Below are 15661 nucleotides of genomic sequence, written 5' to 3' on the forward strand. Positions count from 1 at the left end.
CTGGGGAGGAGAGGGAGCTCTCCAGAATGCTAAGTAAACAATGTAAGTGTGTCTCTCACTGAAGTTCAAGGCTAAGCTGGTGGTGACAGAAATCAGAACAGCAGTGGCCTCAGCAGGCAGGGGTGGGGGGGGTGAGGAGGTGGGGGGAGTTGGGGGGTGCTGAGGAGGTCGCTGGGAAAAGGCATAAGGGAGCCTGTTTAGAATAATTCGTTCACATCTTTATCTCAATGGCAATTATCCTACTGGAGTTAGGTATAAATTTAAATTAACACTTTCCCCATTCCTCTCTTGTGTATTTGCCGTTCTATTTCTCCCAGTAGAAATGCTCGATCCAAAATAGCATTCACATGGGTTAAGAACCTTCAACCCCAAACAAAACCCAAAATCTGAAACTCTTTTAGTCCAAATATGAAACCACAAAGAGAAAATTCCATTTGACAAAATGTTGCTTCATGCACAAAATTATTTAAAATATTGTCAAAAATCACATTGGAACTGTATACAGATGAAACATAAATGAATATTGTGTTTAGACTTGAGTTGTAGCCCCACCAATTCTCATCATGCATATGAGAATATTCCTAAATCTGTGTGTTTGTGTGTGTGTGTGGGGGGGGGGGGGTTCACATCTGCAATGGCTTTGATCCTAAAGATTCCAGATAGAAGATTCACAAGCTGCCACGTCTGGACTTGGAGTGTGTGCGCAAAGTTCCTCCATGGGAAAAGCCACCACAGCAAGTCTCACAGAGCCGTAGCATGGAGAATGTTGTTCCTTTCACATACAAGGAAACTGAAGCTGGGAAGGAAAAGACACCTGACTGCGATCCCAGGGATGGAGACTGGCAGGTGGCAGCCCAGGACCCTGCAGCTCCTCACCAGCTCGTTCCCAGCTGCCTCCTCTCTGGCTGCTGCCTGGGCCAAGGCCCTGGAACAGACAGGCACGGCAGAAGCCAGAGAGGGTATGCCCGTATTTGCTCAAGGCCTGAGCTCCCTGCCCCCTCCTTGCTGCAGACTGACGTTGCTTCTGCTTTTGCCCTTTTTTAGTCAGGGCACCGCCTGCCAAACTCCACATTCCTGATGGGGACTGAGGCAGGTGGGGGTGGGGACTGAGCTTGAGCCCTGAGGTAGTTCTGGGGGCTGGCAGGCTCACCTTGCAGCATGCTCCTGTAGGCTGTGTCAGCAATGGCGTAGATGTGGGGCGGCATCTCGTGTCTCTTCTTGCCCTTGTACATGTCCACGATCTTCTCTGAGTAGATGGGGAGGTGCTTGTAGGGGTTGACCACCACACAGAAGAGGCCCGAGTAGGTCTGCAAGAGAGGACTGGGCTCAGTTCTAGACCTTCGGGTGGGCGGGGAAGCTCCCACACCTACGATCAGCAGCCTCCTGCCATGTGGCTGCCTCAGCAGCTCAGCAGGAGCTCTGTGGCATCCCTTGTACTCAGCACACAGGGTGTAAGAGGCAAAGGGCAAGATTGGGTTCCCAGGCCACCTGGGATTGAGTCTTAAACAGTTCTGGGTGCACATCTAAGCTCCCAATCTACCATGGTCCTCTACCTCACTAAGCCTCAGGGACATAACTTGCAGGTCTGTGTGCACATGTTTCTATGTGAGGTACATGTGCACATGTGTGTAAGCACGTGAAGAGCAGAAGCCAACATGGGGCCTCTTCTCCAACTCCCTGCTCTTTATTGTTTAAGATGGGCTCGCTCACTGAACCTGGAACTCACCAATTTGTCCAGGCTGGCTAAGCATAAATCCCAAGCATCCCTGTGTCCCTGCCTCCCCAGCATCGGGGTGACAGGAGTGTGGCTCTCTACACCCAGCTTTGTCCAGTGGGAGCTGGGAACACAAGCTTGATCAGCAGGCGCTTTACCAACTCAGCCATCTCCCCGGCTCTCCAAAAAAAATTCCCTTTTTACTTATCTCAGTTGTATTTTTTATTTGATAGAAAGATAGAATGCTACTCAAAGAATACCAGTTGGCAGTGGTAGCACACACCTTTAATCCCAGCACTCAGGAGGCAGAGGTGTGCAGATCTCTGAGTTCACGCCAGCCTAGTCTACAGAGCAAGTTGAAGGACACCCAGGGATCCTTTTGTGTTGTCTAAAAAAACAACACAAGACTAAAGAATACCAATAACACGTGATTTTTAAATTGTAAACAGCAATGAAATAGCTAACACACAAGCCTGAGGAAGAAGGAGTAATGTGTGGACAGTAGGACTGTCCTAACCTTGTATAGAAGGAGGACAGTGTGGCTGAATGATGCTAGTGGTTTTTTGTTTGTTTGTTTGGTTGGTTGTTTGTTTGGTTGGTTGTTGGTTTTTTGAGACAGAGTTTCTCTGTGTAGCCTTGGCTATCCTGGACTAGCTTTGTGGACCAGGCTGGCCTCGAACTCGCAGTGATCTACCTGCCCCTCCCTCCCGAGTGCTGGGGTTAAAGGTGTGCGCCACCATGCCCGGTGATGTTATTGTTTATTGAAGAAGTCTTAGAAGTAATTTTTCTTTGGTTGGGTTTTTTTGAAACAGGGTTTCTCTGTGTAGTTCTGGCTGTCCTGAGACTCCCTTTGTAGACCAGGCTAGCCTCGAATTTACAGACATCCGCCTGCCTCTGCCTTCCGAGTACTGTGATCATGCGCCACCATGCCTGGCCTCTTAGAAGTAATTTAATAGTTTAGGAGTGCATATCCTGAGAAGTGAGAGACACATATCACCAACTAGAGAAGCCACTGAAATACAGTAACATAGGGTGCTAATCTGCAATGGGGAAGAGGTGGGATATTACAACAGGTTCAAAGGTGAAAGGGAACAAAGGCTGGGAATGTGGCTCAGTGGGTCGAGGGCTTGCCTAACATGCACAAAGCCCTGGCTCCCATCCCCGGGACCACATAAACCAGCTATCACGGTACACGTCCATAATCACAGTATTCAAAGCATCAGGAGTTCTAAGTCATCCTCAACTACAAAGCAAGTTTGAGGCCAACCTGGGCTACATGAGATCCTGTCCTTAAAAAAGAAAGGATGGTGGTAGTGACACAATGAATAAATGTGAGAAATAACAACAAAACCCAAAACTCGGACCATATGTGCTGCTCCTCACAGCTGCAAGGTTGGTGAGGAGAAAAGAAGGCCTCTCAGGGACACAGTGGCCCCAAAGGTCTGAGCTTGATAACTCAACAGTGTCCCTGTCCGAGAACTTCCAGGTGAGGACAGAGTGGAACCGTCACGGGAGACTCATACCAACCAACAGGAATGGAAATAAGAGAAGCCCTGAGGAGGGTTGGGGTGACTGTGGGAAGTGCTGGGGTACTGAGTCTTAAAGGACAGTGAGGGCAGTCCAGATCAGGAGATAGAAGGCTCAGAGGCAGAGAGGGAGGCAGGAAAGCAGGATGTGGCACTCTCTGACCTGAAAGTGCCAGATGCAGTTACCTCCACAGGCCTGAGCTCCTGTTCTGTCCTCTTGAGCCCCAACCTAAGTCTTGACATATAGTAGGTACTAATTAAATAGCTACTAAATGACTGCCAAGGTTAAGTTGAAACATCCTCAAGTGTAGAGGCAGCCTGCCTTTGCCTGTATGTCCTGGAGACCTTGAACGACACACAGTAGGTGTTCAGTGGATATCTGCTGAGCCACAACTGTGCCCTTTCTATCCGTCACCCATCTAGGCTCCCAAAGAGGAATGCCAGTCAACATCATCTGAATGAAAACTAGAGCGGCACCCCCTCTGTTTAGGTCTCAACCCTGGCCCCTGCTCCCTGGGGCAACATCTCTTTCAGAATGGTGTCATTTATGTCTGGGACACCACCACTATCTTCTAGCCATGTCTAAACCCCCAGGCAGTAGCTAAGAGTACCGGGGACTTGAGTTTGAACCCTCACCTGCTACCTTCTAACTGGGAGGCCATCTGAACCTCAGTCACCTTGATCTGCAAACCAAGGGACATGCTAACCATTTCCTCGTGGTTTTGCTCTGAAATAATGCACATGAAGAAGAATTTAGCACCATGCCTGAATATAGTGGTTCTCAGTCAATCTGATTATGCCTGGATACTCCTAGTCTTATAAGACCAGAAAATTTGACACCTTGGAGCCTCCATATATGCTGTTCCCATTGCCAGGAATTCCTTTCCCCTGGTCTTCCCAGACCCATTTCCATCTCTGCTTTCAGGGCTCAGCTTCCAAGGCACCCTCCCAACTGAACTGTACCCTAGTGTGTCTCTAGCACCCAGCACAGTAAATATTTGCTAAATAGAATTTGTAAAAGAAAGAAGTCTTCCAGATTCCACCTCTGAATGAGAGAGAGAGAGAGAGAGAGAGAGAGAGAGAGAGAGAGAGAGAGAGAGGACACATGCTGTTCCTAGATATGGGTTGAAGAGGAAGGTTATGGTAGATGTGAGAGAAAGCACAGCCAGAGACATCTGGAAAGTTCCAGACTGAACATGGGGTCAGGGTAGGGGTGGGGAAGAGGGAAAGCAAGAGAAAGGAGCTAGGAGCCATGAGACTAAGAGTGAGCCAGGAAACCAAGAAGCCAAGAGACCATGAGGCGAAGGGAACAACATATAGTCAAAATGGCTGGGTTACATAGGGAAGAGAGCTGAGGGAAGGCCAGTGAAGCTCAGGGCTAGAGAGTTTAGGACAGGAGGCCAGGTATGCCAGCCAGGAGGACTCTTTAACAGGGAGCAAGAGCTGCTGGGAGAACCAGGGGTGAGCATCTGCTTCAATATGTTAAATAGGCACCTCAGTCAGCCATTTGTGCCGAGTTTGAGACCTGACCATCTCGAGTTCCCAGGGAGAGCAGCACTCTGTCTTCCTGCTTGCTTATGGTCCTCCGCAAGCCCACCCACACAGCACACACATGCTTCAGGCAGATCTGAGTCTGCTCAGCTGGCAAATCCTCTTGAGGAAACCAGGGTCTCATGCCCAGGATTGTCCCTCTCCTGATGCTTGAGTTCAGAGGTCCCGACGTTCCTCCTCCTGTGTCCCAGCTAGGCATCTCAAGGCCCAGTGCCACCAGCAGGTCCCAGCTGGAGTAGGATCTCCCTTTTGTGACCGTATTAGGAAGCAAGCCTGGCTGCTCCTCATACTTTATATGGTCAGCCCCAGAGCACCAAGCAGGAGCTGCTCCCAAGGCCTTGGCCTCAGGAAGAGAGGAGGATTGGGAATAATGAAGAAGATGCTGACCAAAAGACACGTGCCAGGGGCAGTCTCGGCTTTGCCTCATAACCCACTAGGTGTGCGTGCACACGGCGTGACCCTGAACCTCCTCTCTCCTCCAGAGACTAAACGGAACCCCTCATTCTCTACAAAGCTGTCTGGGGGCATTCACACTTTCTGAGTGTCTGTGCTGGAGTGAGGCACTTCATCACGAATGTGCTTGTGCTGTGGCTGGAAGGCCAGTGACAGCAGAGGTGCCCATCAGGAGGGGAGAGCCTTACCAGTGCAGCCCATGGCCACAGCAGGAGATCCTGCTCTGCTCTGAGGGATGCGTGTTAAGTAAGATACACAAACGCAAAAAAGAAAAGTAGCAGACGCACAACAGAATGTGGCCCAAGCTGCCACTTTAAGGGAGCAGATAATGTTCTGAATGTATATTATGTATAAAATTCTTCATGAGACACAGAGGAGCCAAGAAGGGTGGGACCATACTTATAATCCCAGCACTGGGAAAGCAGAGGTGAGCAGACCTCAAGCTTGAGCTAAAGAGCGAGATCCTGTCTCCAGGCAAATGGCGGGTTAGTTACTCTTTGGGGGGTCAGGGTGGGAGTGGGAAGGATAAGGCACTGGAACAAAAGGGCAAGCTCTGCCTCCCTTAGCTGCTCAATAGGCCTTAGGTCCGAGTAGGTGTGGCAGAGAGAAGCCAAGGCCACAGGCACAGCTGAGCAGAAGGAATGGTTGGCACAAGGCTCAGGGGGTGACGCCACTGTTAAACTTGTTAGACTCTCAGACCTGCACAAACAACCCTGGAAACCACATTTGTCCCCAAGACAAAGGGTAGGGAGTTAAAGGTGGGGAGGGACTTCTGCCTTTTGAGCCATATATCTTTCTTTTGGGGGTGTATGCGACGTACGTGAATGAGTGCATGTGTGCACATGTGTGCGCATGTGTAGAGGCCAGAGGTCAACACTGGGGATCTTACACTATCATTTGAGACAAAAAGGTCTTTCTCAGTGAACCTAGACCTCACTGACCGACTGCCTAGGCCGGCACCCAGTGACGTCCTGGAATCCACCGTCTCTACCCTCGCAGTGCTCGGGTGACAGAGGTATACCACACACCCAGCTTCTGTGGGAGCTGGCTTTCCGAGCCCAGCCCCTCCTGCTTCCAGGCAAGCGCTTTCCCCATGGGGCTACCTGCCCAGCCTCACGTGCTTCTACAAACAGTTTTTTGAGTGGATAGCCCTGCTTCGTCTTTGAAGCCTTAAGACTCTAAGAACTAATTCACGAGGCTTCCCAAGAGGTGGCCTGCAGTTCTTCTTCTTTCTACCCTTTGGGGTCCTGTGGAGTGACTGCTTCTAGTGTCCTGACTCAGGAAAGTCCCTGGCATGTGACAGTCCCAAATTGAGCTCCCTCCTCCCCATTACCCGCCCATCCCCCCACCCCCACCTCCACCACAGTACAACCTGGAACAAAGCTGACAGCTAATGCCCTCTAACAAATTACAGGCAGAGAGGCCTTAGCTAACGACAATATACAGAAGGAGCCAGAGGGCCTGAGATCAGGAGTCAGAGCTATGTGCCAGGTGTGCCCTATATTGTGCAGTAGCCCCACAAGGAACCTACAGGCAGAAGAGAAAGCAGGCTCTCTGTCTTAGACAGAACCTTCTGGGTGTCAGAGGGTAGAAGGTCTGTTACGACCTTCTGAAAGGCCCTTTGTTCAGGAGGAGGCCAGTGGAAGGATTCTATCATTAAGGGAAAAAATCAGCCAGCCTCCTGAGCTGAGAGCCCAGAATGCCCTGACACAGGCAGTCACAGGAACCGTGCACAATGCTGCTGTAGGCTGGGGGTCACTCCTGGATCCCAGGCCCATACAGTTTTTATTTCATCATAGGCAGAAGTTCCTATGAGTGATTCATTTGAGCAGAATGATACTAGGCAGAGAGAACACACTGTCCTGAGGTCAAGAGGGCTGAATCTAATTCCCTCCAGAAAAGCATGGCAGGGACCTGAAGCCTCCAGACACTCTTAATCTGTTCCTAGTGATCTCTGGTCTTGGGACTTTCCCAAGGCCCCCTGCTTCCTGATTCCCACCATGTCATAGAGTTGTCAGGTGAAGTGAGCACGCAGGCTCAGGTGACAACGCTATGCCACATTGTTAGAGGTTGCATGCTCTGAAGGGTTGGAAGGAGATGCTGTGGCCATGGGACCATCCTTCTCCAGAAGATGTGCAAGGGACCCAACAAGTGACCAGGAACAGCCAGTCATAGCAGACACAAAGCAAGAACAAAACTCTGGGCATTCTCAAGGGCCCATCTGCCAGGAAATATCCACGATCTTTCTAGAAAGAGCTTCAGTACATAAGGCTGACATGGTTCCTCACAGTTCAGAGAGGAAAAGAACATCTTGGAGAAAGAGGGAACCTTCCAAAGGACCCACCAGCACCTTCAGAGATGCCAGGCAGAAATCCTGGGGACATCTGTGTCCTTGGTGATCTAAGGAGCTGGTACAATCCACACGGAACCTTTACTATCCTCATCAGGTGGCTCAGGCTGAACAACAGAATATAAGGGGGAGAATGTTCTAGAATTATGTCATCTGGTACAGCAGCTGTTAAGCTTATGACATGTGGCTAAGATTTAGCTGAAGAAAGACCCCATAAATACTCATGTTTAAAACAAACATAACCAACCAAACAACCAACCAAACTTACCTCTCAATTGGTTAAGAGGCAGGCAGCTGGAAAGCGTGACTCAAAGCCACTGCAATGGACCTATGAATTCTATGTACCATGTGGCCATTCCTGTGTGACACAGAGGGCCTTCAGAAAACCTATTTAGATCCTTATGTGCCATAGTCCGCAGGGGCAGGGAGGCACTAGCCTTTCTGAGGAGCTTTTCCTAATTCTAAGATGGAGGAAGGACCAGGAGAGACAACTTCAACACCCATGGTGTCATGTCACATGCTTTAGCACTCTGAAGCATATGACCATGTGGACTCTGCACACTCCTGTGGAAGGTGACCATTCCTATTTTACAGACAAGAGACAATGGTCTGTTCTATTCCTTGAACCAGGCAGGGCAGGACAAAGCTGTGAAGCCAGGTTTGAGTGACCCCATCTTGTAGTGTGACCCTCACTTAGTCAAAGCTGCCAAATTTTGACCTGCACCCTAAACACAAGTTTTGCTTGTGTGTGTGTGTGTGGTATGTATGTGTGTACATGTTTGTGTATGAACATGTATCTGCATGACAGAGGTTAAAAATGGCTGTCTTCCTCATTCATTCTCTGTCTTAGTTTCTGAGACAAGGCTTCTCACTAAATGAGAACTCATCAGTTCGGCTGGCCTTGTTTGTGTATCTCCCAGGACAGGGGTCACAGGCATGTGTTGCCATGCCCAACTTTTTACTTGGGTGCTGGGGATCCAAACTCATGTCTTCATACACACAGAACAAGCACTCTTTTGGAGACTAGGTCTCATTATGTAGCCCAGGCTAGCCTTGAACTCTTGACCCTCTACATCAAGTCCCTGAATGCTGCAGTGAGGGACGTGCACCACACCCAGCTCATACAAACACATTTCTAGGCCCTTCTGTTCCACAAGGAGACTGAAGGTAGGCCATTACCCCCAGATACTCACATAGATTAGGCCCGAGAAGTATCGCTCCCTCAGGTTGTGCAGGACAGAGGCCTCATTGAGGCACGTCAGTTCTGCCATGTCCTCCACCTTGGAGAACTTAGGCGGGTTCATTTTTTGGATGTCATCTTTGCCCACTGTGACCTTCTTGCCGTTTTCCACCAGCTCCACGACCACCTCGTCGCCCTTCTCCTCCTTGATGCTGGCTGCTTCGAAGCCCTGCTTCTCCGAAGGGACCCACACCAGCTTCTTGGCTACCCAGTCAGCCTGGGCCATTGGGCTGTTCATGAAGTTTTTGTCCACAAACAGGAACTTCTCATCATCGCTGAGTTGCCCTTTCTGTGCCATGGTGCCTGGTGGTCCCCTGTGGAGTGAAGAGACAGGGTCAGAGTAAGTAGGCCCTTGTTGGCCAGGCATGATGGCACATACCTGTAATCCCAGCACTCTGGGGAGGCAGAGGCAGGATGAGCTCTGTGAGTTCAAGGCCGGCCTGGTCTACAAAAAGAGTCCAGGACAGCCAAGGCTACATAGCGAAACCCTGTCTTGGGGATGGGGCTGGGGAGGACTAGTAGGCACTCACCTCACTATATCTAGGGATTCAAGGTATAAAAGAAGAAGAAGAAGAGGAAGAAGAAGAAGAAGAAGAAGAAGAAGAAGAAGAAGAAGAAGAAGAAGAAGAAGAAGAAGAAGAAGAAGAAGAAAGCTTCCTGCGTTATTGGTTATGTTATCTAAGAGGGCAGTAACTCTGAGGCTCTTCAGGTAGTCTCATAATGAAACTCAGGCAATCCAAACGTCCATCTCTGTGAGACTAGATATGTAAACCATGACATTTGCTTACAGTGAACTACTATTTGGTGCTAATGAAGTTTTTCTGTAAATATTGACATAGAAGATGCTTAAATACTTTTTAAATTTTATTTAACTTTATTTTATATGCATTGGTGTGAGGGTATATCAGATCCCCTAGAAGTGGAGTTGTAGATAGTTGTGAGCTGCCATGTGGGTGCTGGGAATTGAACCCCAGATCCTCTGGAAGAAGGAGCAGCCAATGCTCTTAACTGCTAAACCATCTTTCCAGCCCTAAATCTTTTTGTTTTTCAAGACAGGTTTTCTTGGCTGTCCTGGAACTAGCTCTGTAGACCAGGCTGCCCTTGAACTCACAGCGATCCGTCTGACTCTGCCTCCCGAGTGCTGTGAGTACAAGTGTGTGTCTCCACTGCCCAGCTAGAATATATCTAAATCTTAATGGTCTGCTACAAAATAAATGGTGGATTCTCTGATGTTTGAACACAGAACTACCATATAATCCAGGAATTCCATTCTTAGGATAAATGCATTGATGCATCTAAAAATGTGGTCATAAATGTTCCTAGCAAGTTTATAATAGTCCCAAAGTAGAAACAACACAAATGTCCATGAACAGATGAATGAATAAATAAAATATGGTAGATCTTTACAGTGGAATATGTTGAGCCATAAAAAGAAACAGAATGCTGCACCTGCTACATTGTGGCTGAATTTGAAGACACAATGCTGAAAGAAAGGCCACATATAGTATGATTCAATTTATATGAAATGTCCAGGGCTGGAGAGATGGCTCAGAGGTTAAGAACACTTTCTGATCTTCCAAAGGTCCTGAGTTCAATTCCCAGCAACCACCTGGTGGCTCACAATCATTGATAATGAGATCTGGTGCCCTCTTCTGGCATGTAGGCACACATGCAGACAAACACTGTATACATAATACGTCTTTAAATAAATCTTTAAAATAAGTCTTTAAATAAATAAATCTTTAAAAAAAAGAAAGAACTGTCCAGAATAGGCAAACCCATGAAAACAAAGTAAATTAGCAACTTCCAGGAGCTGGGGGAAGAATCTCAAGGTAACAGCTAACAGGTGCATAGTTATTTGGAAGGTGATGAAAATATTACTGTAGTAGTGGATGCACAAATAAGAAGACTCTAAAAAGAATTGGATTGAAAAAAATTCAGTGGGAAAGGGACTAAGAATGCAGCTCGGTGGTGAAATGCGCGCTTAGCTTTACAAGGCCCTGGGTTCAAGCCTTCTCATCAAAAAGTAGATAAGTGAATTAGATTATATGTGAATTGCTTCCAAGTGAAGCTGTTGCAGGGAGAATGCTGGGGATTGACTATCCAGAGATCATTTTTAAAAATAAAGGGAACTGCAAAATAATATGGATAATAGCTTATTTTTCTGTTCAAAAGCATTTGAAACCTAGACTGGGATGTACTCCTGTGGCGGAGTGTAATATAAAACATAACATATATGTATGTATTCACATATCCATGTGTGAATATGTATGCATTAGTGTGAACATCTGTGTGTATGTGTTAATGCATGAATTAGGCATATGTATGTGTATGTTTATACACAGAACATATGTTTATGTGTACACTTATATATATATGTACATATGTATTTTAATGTGTGCACCTGTTCATGTGTGTATAAGTATGTTCATTCATGTGTGTATACATGTCTGTGTATATATGTGTTCATGTGAGGGAGTACACATGTGTGTATACATGTATGGAGACCAGGGCTTAATGTCAGATGTCACCTTCAGTCACTTCCCACCTTATTTTTGAGATAGGGTCTCACTGAGTTTGGAGTTCACCAATTGAACTAGACTATCCGACCAGCAAGTTTGTGGTATCCTCCTCTCTCTGTCTTCCCAGTGCTGGGCTTACAGGTGCATGCTGCCATGCATAGCTTTTTTGTGGGCTTTAGGGATCTGAACTCAGATCTTCGTGCTTTGCAACTGAGCTATTTCCTCAGCCACCAGGATCTCCACTTTAAGACTATTAGCTGTAGGGCCGGGCGTGGTGGCGTACGCCTTTAATCCCAGCACTCGGGAGGCAGAGGCAGGCGGATCGCTGTGAGTTCGAGGCCAGCCTGGTCTACAAAGCGAGTCCAGGACAGCCAAGGCTACACAGAGAGACTCTGTCTCGAAAAACAAAACAAAACAAAACAAAACACTATTAGCTGTAAAGCTGATGGAGGGCTGTAGACGGGACAGGCTGGCAATAAGACCAACACACAGAGAGGGGAAAAAGTAGAAACAGCTTTCAGAAGCAGTCAGGCCTAGTGGCTCACACCTGCAGTCTCAGCACTTGGAAGACTGACTCAGGATGATTCCTGTGAATCCTAAGCCAGCTTGGGGCACAGAGTTAAGATCTGCCTCAAAAGCCAAACAATAGAAACGAGCCTCCAGATGGGATTCAAGGCAAGTAAGTGTTATCACCACCAATAAATATACCAGGGGATGGGGCCAGCAAGAGGTTCTCAGTGGGTAAAAGTGCCTGCTGCAAAGCCTTATAACCCGAGTCTGTCCTTGGGATCCACAGAGTGGAAGGAGAGAACTTCCACAAGTCTCTCTCTCTCTCTCTCTCTCTCTCTCTCTCTCTCTCTCTCTCTCTCTCTCTCTCCACACACACACACATACACACGCGTGTGAATGCATCCTATATACCTGTGCATCAAATCAAAGATCAAAAATAATGTTTGTTTTGCCTGTTTTAAAATGCTTGACCTTAAGAAGACAATAGAAAAACAAAACAAAAACAGAACAAAACAAAATCAGGGTTATCCTTCCATACGCAACAACTTTGAGGGTGCTTGGGCTACATAAGACCTTGTTCCAAATAACAAGATGTATGAACAGACAAACAACTTGAAATTAAAAATTTTGTGAAACTGAATGCAGTTGTTACAAAAATAGAATGATAGAATGTTATTTAAAAGTACCTCAAAGAAGTAGATTAGTGACCCTACTCCTCAACTTAATGCCTCACTCACAAGGTATAGAATGTTGTCACTCACAAGGTATAGAATTCCTGGTCTAGAATCGTGTGCATAGGTACAAAATAAGTTTGATTTTAGATACAGTGGTATAGAATTAAAATGTAAGATAATTCTTCACATACATTATATATATATTTCTACTCTAATATGAGGTATTGTACCCATCTACTCAAGTATAATACAAAGTTTACTTCCAGTACTTTGAAAGTGCTATTGCGGGCTGTTTAGGATGAATAAGCTATACAAGTTAATTGTTAGTTGATCAAATCATGGTCATGCCAATTGCTAATCTACTTTTATCACAAGAATATATATCTTAGATTTGGCAGATAGATATGATTCTATAGGAAGATAAGGTAAAATAGTTAAATAAGGTCCTCAAAAACCTCAGAGACATGCAGAATATGGCAGTTTAAAATGTTTTTATTATTTTAAAGGTTCACTGACAGTGAGACAAGTTAACTCATGGCAACACCCAGCCTACCTCCAAGAAGATGATGAACATCAAAGAGCCTCCTTATGGAGATGCCTCCAAACATGGCAAATAAGCCACTGGGCAAAATGTCTTCATTTCTACCACAGACAAAATTCTGCCTTAAAAAGGGCAAGCTTGGATAAAGGTAGAGTCGTCGGCCAAACTCTGCCAAGACACGATAAGCAAGTCCTCAATAGTTCCTGCCTCAAAAATATGTCTGTCAGATATATTGGAACAGAAGGCTGAAGAAGATGCTCCAGTGTTATAGATAGTTTTGGGTGACTATTCAGGTAGCAAACTGTCTCTGTCATCTTATCATTTGGAAAGCTACTAACGTGCACTCCTGGCATACTAAGGTGATCAAGTTTATTCCTTTTCAAGTCTCTGATGGAGTTGAAGGCCAGGTAGCTTAGTTTTACAGTGAAGCTTAGTTGTTTAGGGGTTAAGATGTTTTTAGGTCTAGATAGATGTTTTAAGTTGATAATGACAAGATGGAGATTGATTTACATTCAGAATTTTAGACGTACCAAAATAGGAAATACAGCCAAAACACTAAGAATGTAACATTTATATAATTCCTGATTGTGTCATGGTTCTTCTTGCTATAGGTAGTTTATTGTATATATATGTAATAATATAAATGTATATATAAAAAATAAAAAATATTTAATTAAAAAAATGAATAAGCAAGGAAAATTGAAGCTTCGTTTGTTGGTGAGCTCCTGTGTAGTCTGGGCTGGCTTCAAACTTGTACGTGCCTTAACTTCCTGAGTGCAAGGGTCAGAGGCACACATCTCCACTTTTACTTTAGACAATTTCTTAAACTCCGTGTTGAGAAATGAGGCATGGCTACTTCCAGTATCTAGGAGGTGGAGGCACAAAGATTAGGAGTTCAAAGTCATCCTTAGCCATGTGGGGAGTTTAAAGCCTCCTTGGACTACATGAGGTCTTTCTGTTGTTGTTTGGTTTTGTGGGTTTTTTGTTTATTTGTTTGTTTGTTTAAATAAAAAGTAATGAAGCACTTAGGGAGGGAGCTGTAGAAAGAGGGCCCACGGGAGTAAGGATGGTTACCACGGAACCTGATGATGTGAGTTCTATCTCCAGGGCCCACATAATGAAAAGAGCAAACCAACTCCTGTAAGTTGTCTCTATGAAATAAATGTTAATTTTTATTTAAAAAGGGAAAATAAAACTTCCTTTGATCACATAGTTCAGAAGTGTGAAGTAAATTTTACATTTTCTGTAATAGATGGGGACCCTTTTAAAATGGCCTCTGCTTATTCAGAGGGTAGGAGGAAGTAGTGTGTCATGCCTTCTCAATAGCAAGTAGGATTTTTAAAAAATTGCAACTTAGAAAACATCACAGAACATTCAACAGAAAAATGAAAAGACATGAAGATTAGCTTTTCCAGGAACCGCATCTAAACCAGGGCTCAAAAGCACAAATAAGATCAAGTGCAAAGATTGAGTCTCTGGCCAAAAAAGGAGTGATGGCAGCTGGTTGCTCCCCAAGGATTTGTTGCCCTTGACAGTTGTGAAGCACAAGACTGCTTTGGTCAAAGCCAAAGTTTTCAGAGGGGTGATCTGAATCCCTGGTGCCCAGGAATACTTGGGGTTGGGGGGAGGGCCCAGAATGGGATCAAGGATGCTTTTCAAACACAGTTGATGACAAAGCCAACAGGCAGGGCTCTGTTGACAACAAGCATCCAGACCTGACCATGAATCCCCATAAGTGACACAAAAAGCAAAGTTTGCCATGTGTGACTGTAACCTCAGTGTTGACAAGGTGTTGGAGACATGCAGATTCCCCAGAGCTTGATAGCAGAGATGGGAACTTCTAGTTCAGTGAGAAACCCTGTTTTAGAGTTGCAGCCTGCAAACTCACACACCCACACACATGCACTACCACATGCATGTCTCAAACACACACACAAACACACACACGCACTATCACATGCATGTCACACACACCACTCTGCTCCTATGAACCTGTGGAGAGGGAGAGGCTCCCAGAACAGTACTGGACAGGTACTTTCCTTGGACAGAATTCACAGAGCCCCATAAATGAATACCAGTAATAGTTGCTAAACCACAAAACCTAAAAATAGATAGAAAGATAGAAAGATAGATAGATAGATAGATAGATAGATAGATAGATAGATAGATAGATAGACATACAGACAGACAGATAGGTAGAATGCCCCAGGCCCTGTGTTCCCAGTACGATAAAACACAGTAACACTTCAGAAAAAAAAACTTTCAAGGCTGGAGAGTATAGTTTAGAGGCCGAGTGCTTGTCTACAATGCCCTAGGCCCTGTATCCTAGTCCCAGCATCACAAAAACAATCCTAGAGAGATGTCATCACTTGTTTACAAATGAGGAAACTGAGGCACACAGAGGCAAAGTAGCTTGTCTGTCCTTTTAGCTGGACATTGTGGCTCCTGAAGAAAGTTGTTTTGTTGTTGTTCATTTTTGTTTTAATTTTGAGGAGGCAGGCAGGGAACTTGAGGACAGATAGAGTTTCAGGCATGGACATTCTGTTTCTGTTCTGGCAGCTTAAAAGTTCAGGGTAACTC

The 15661-nt window shown here is 45.9% G+C and overlaps 1 protein-coding gene across 4 annotated transcripts in view; it reads right to left on the reverse strand.

The window, feature by feature from the left end:
• Positions 1-15661, reverse strand: part of MYH11 (myosin heavy chain 11) — a 112028-nt gene that overhangs the window by 90894 nt on the left and 5473 nt on the right. For all 4 annotated transcript variants that reach the window (XM_084763863.1, XM_084763864.1, XM_084763866.1 and 1 more), the window contains exons 2-3: positions 8788-9148; positions 1151-1307 (exon numbers count right to left, since the gene is read on the reverse strand). In XM_084763863.1, coding sequence (XP_084619989.1) covers positions 1151-1307; positions 8788-9132 — 502 coding nt within the window. In that variant the 5' untranslated portion in view covers positions 9133-9148. The remainder of the gene's footprint in view (positions 1-1150; positions 1308-8787; positions 9149-15661) is intronic.

Source organism: Acomys minous (genome assembly GCF_964271855.1).
Source record: "Acomys minous genome assembly, chromosome: 16".
Lineage (NCBI taxonomy): Eukaryota > Metazoa > Chordata > Mammalia > Rodentia > Muridae > Acomys > Acomys minous.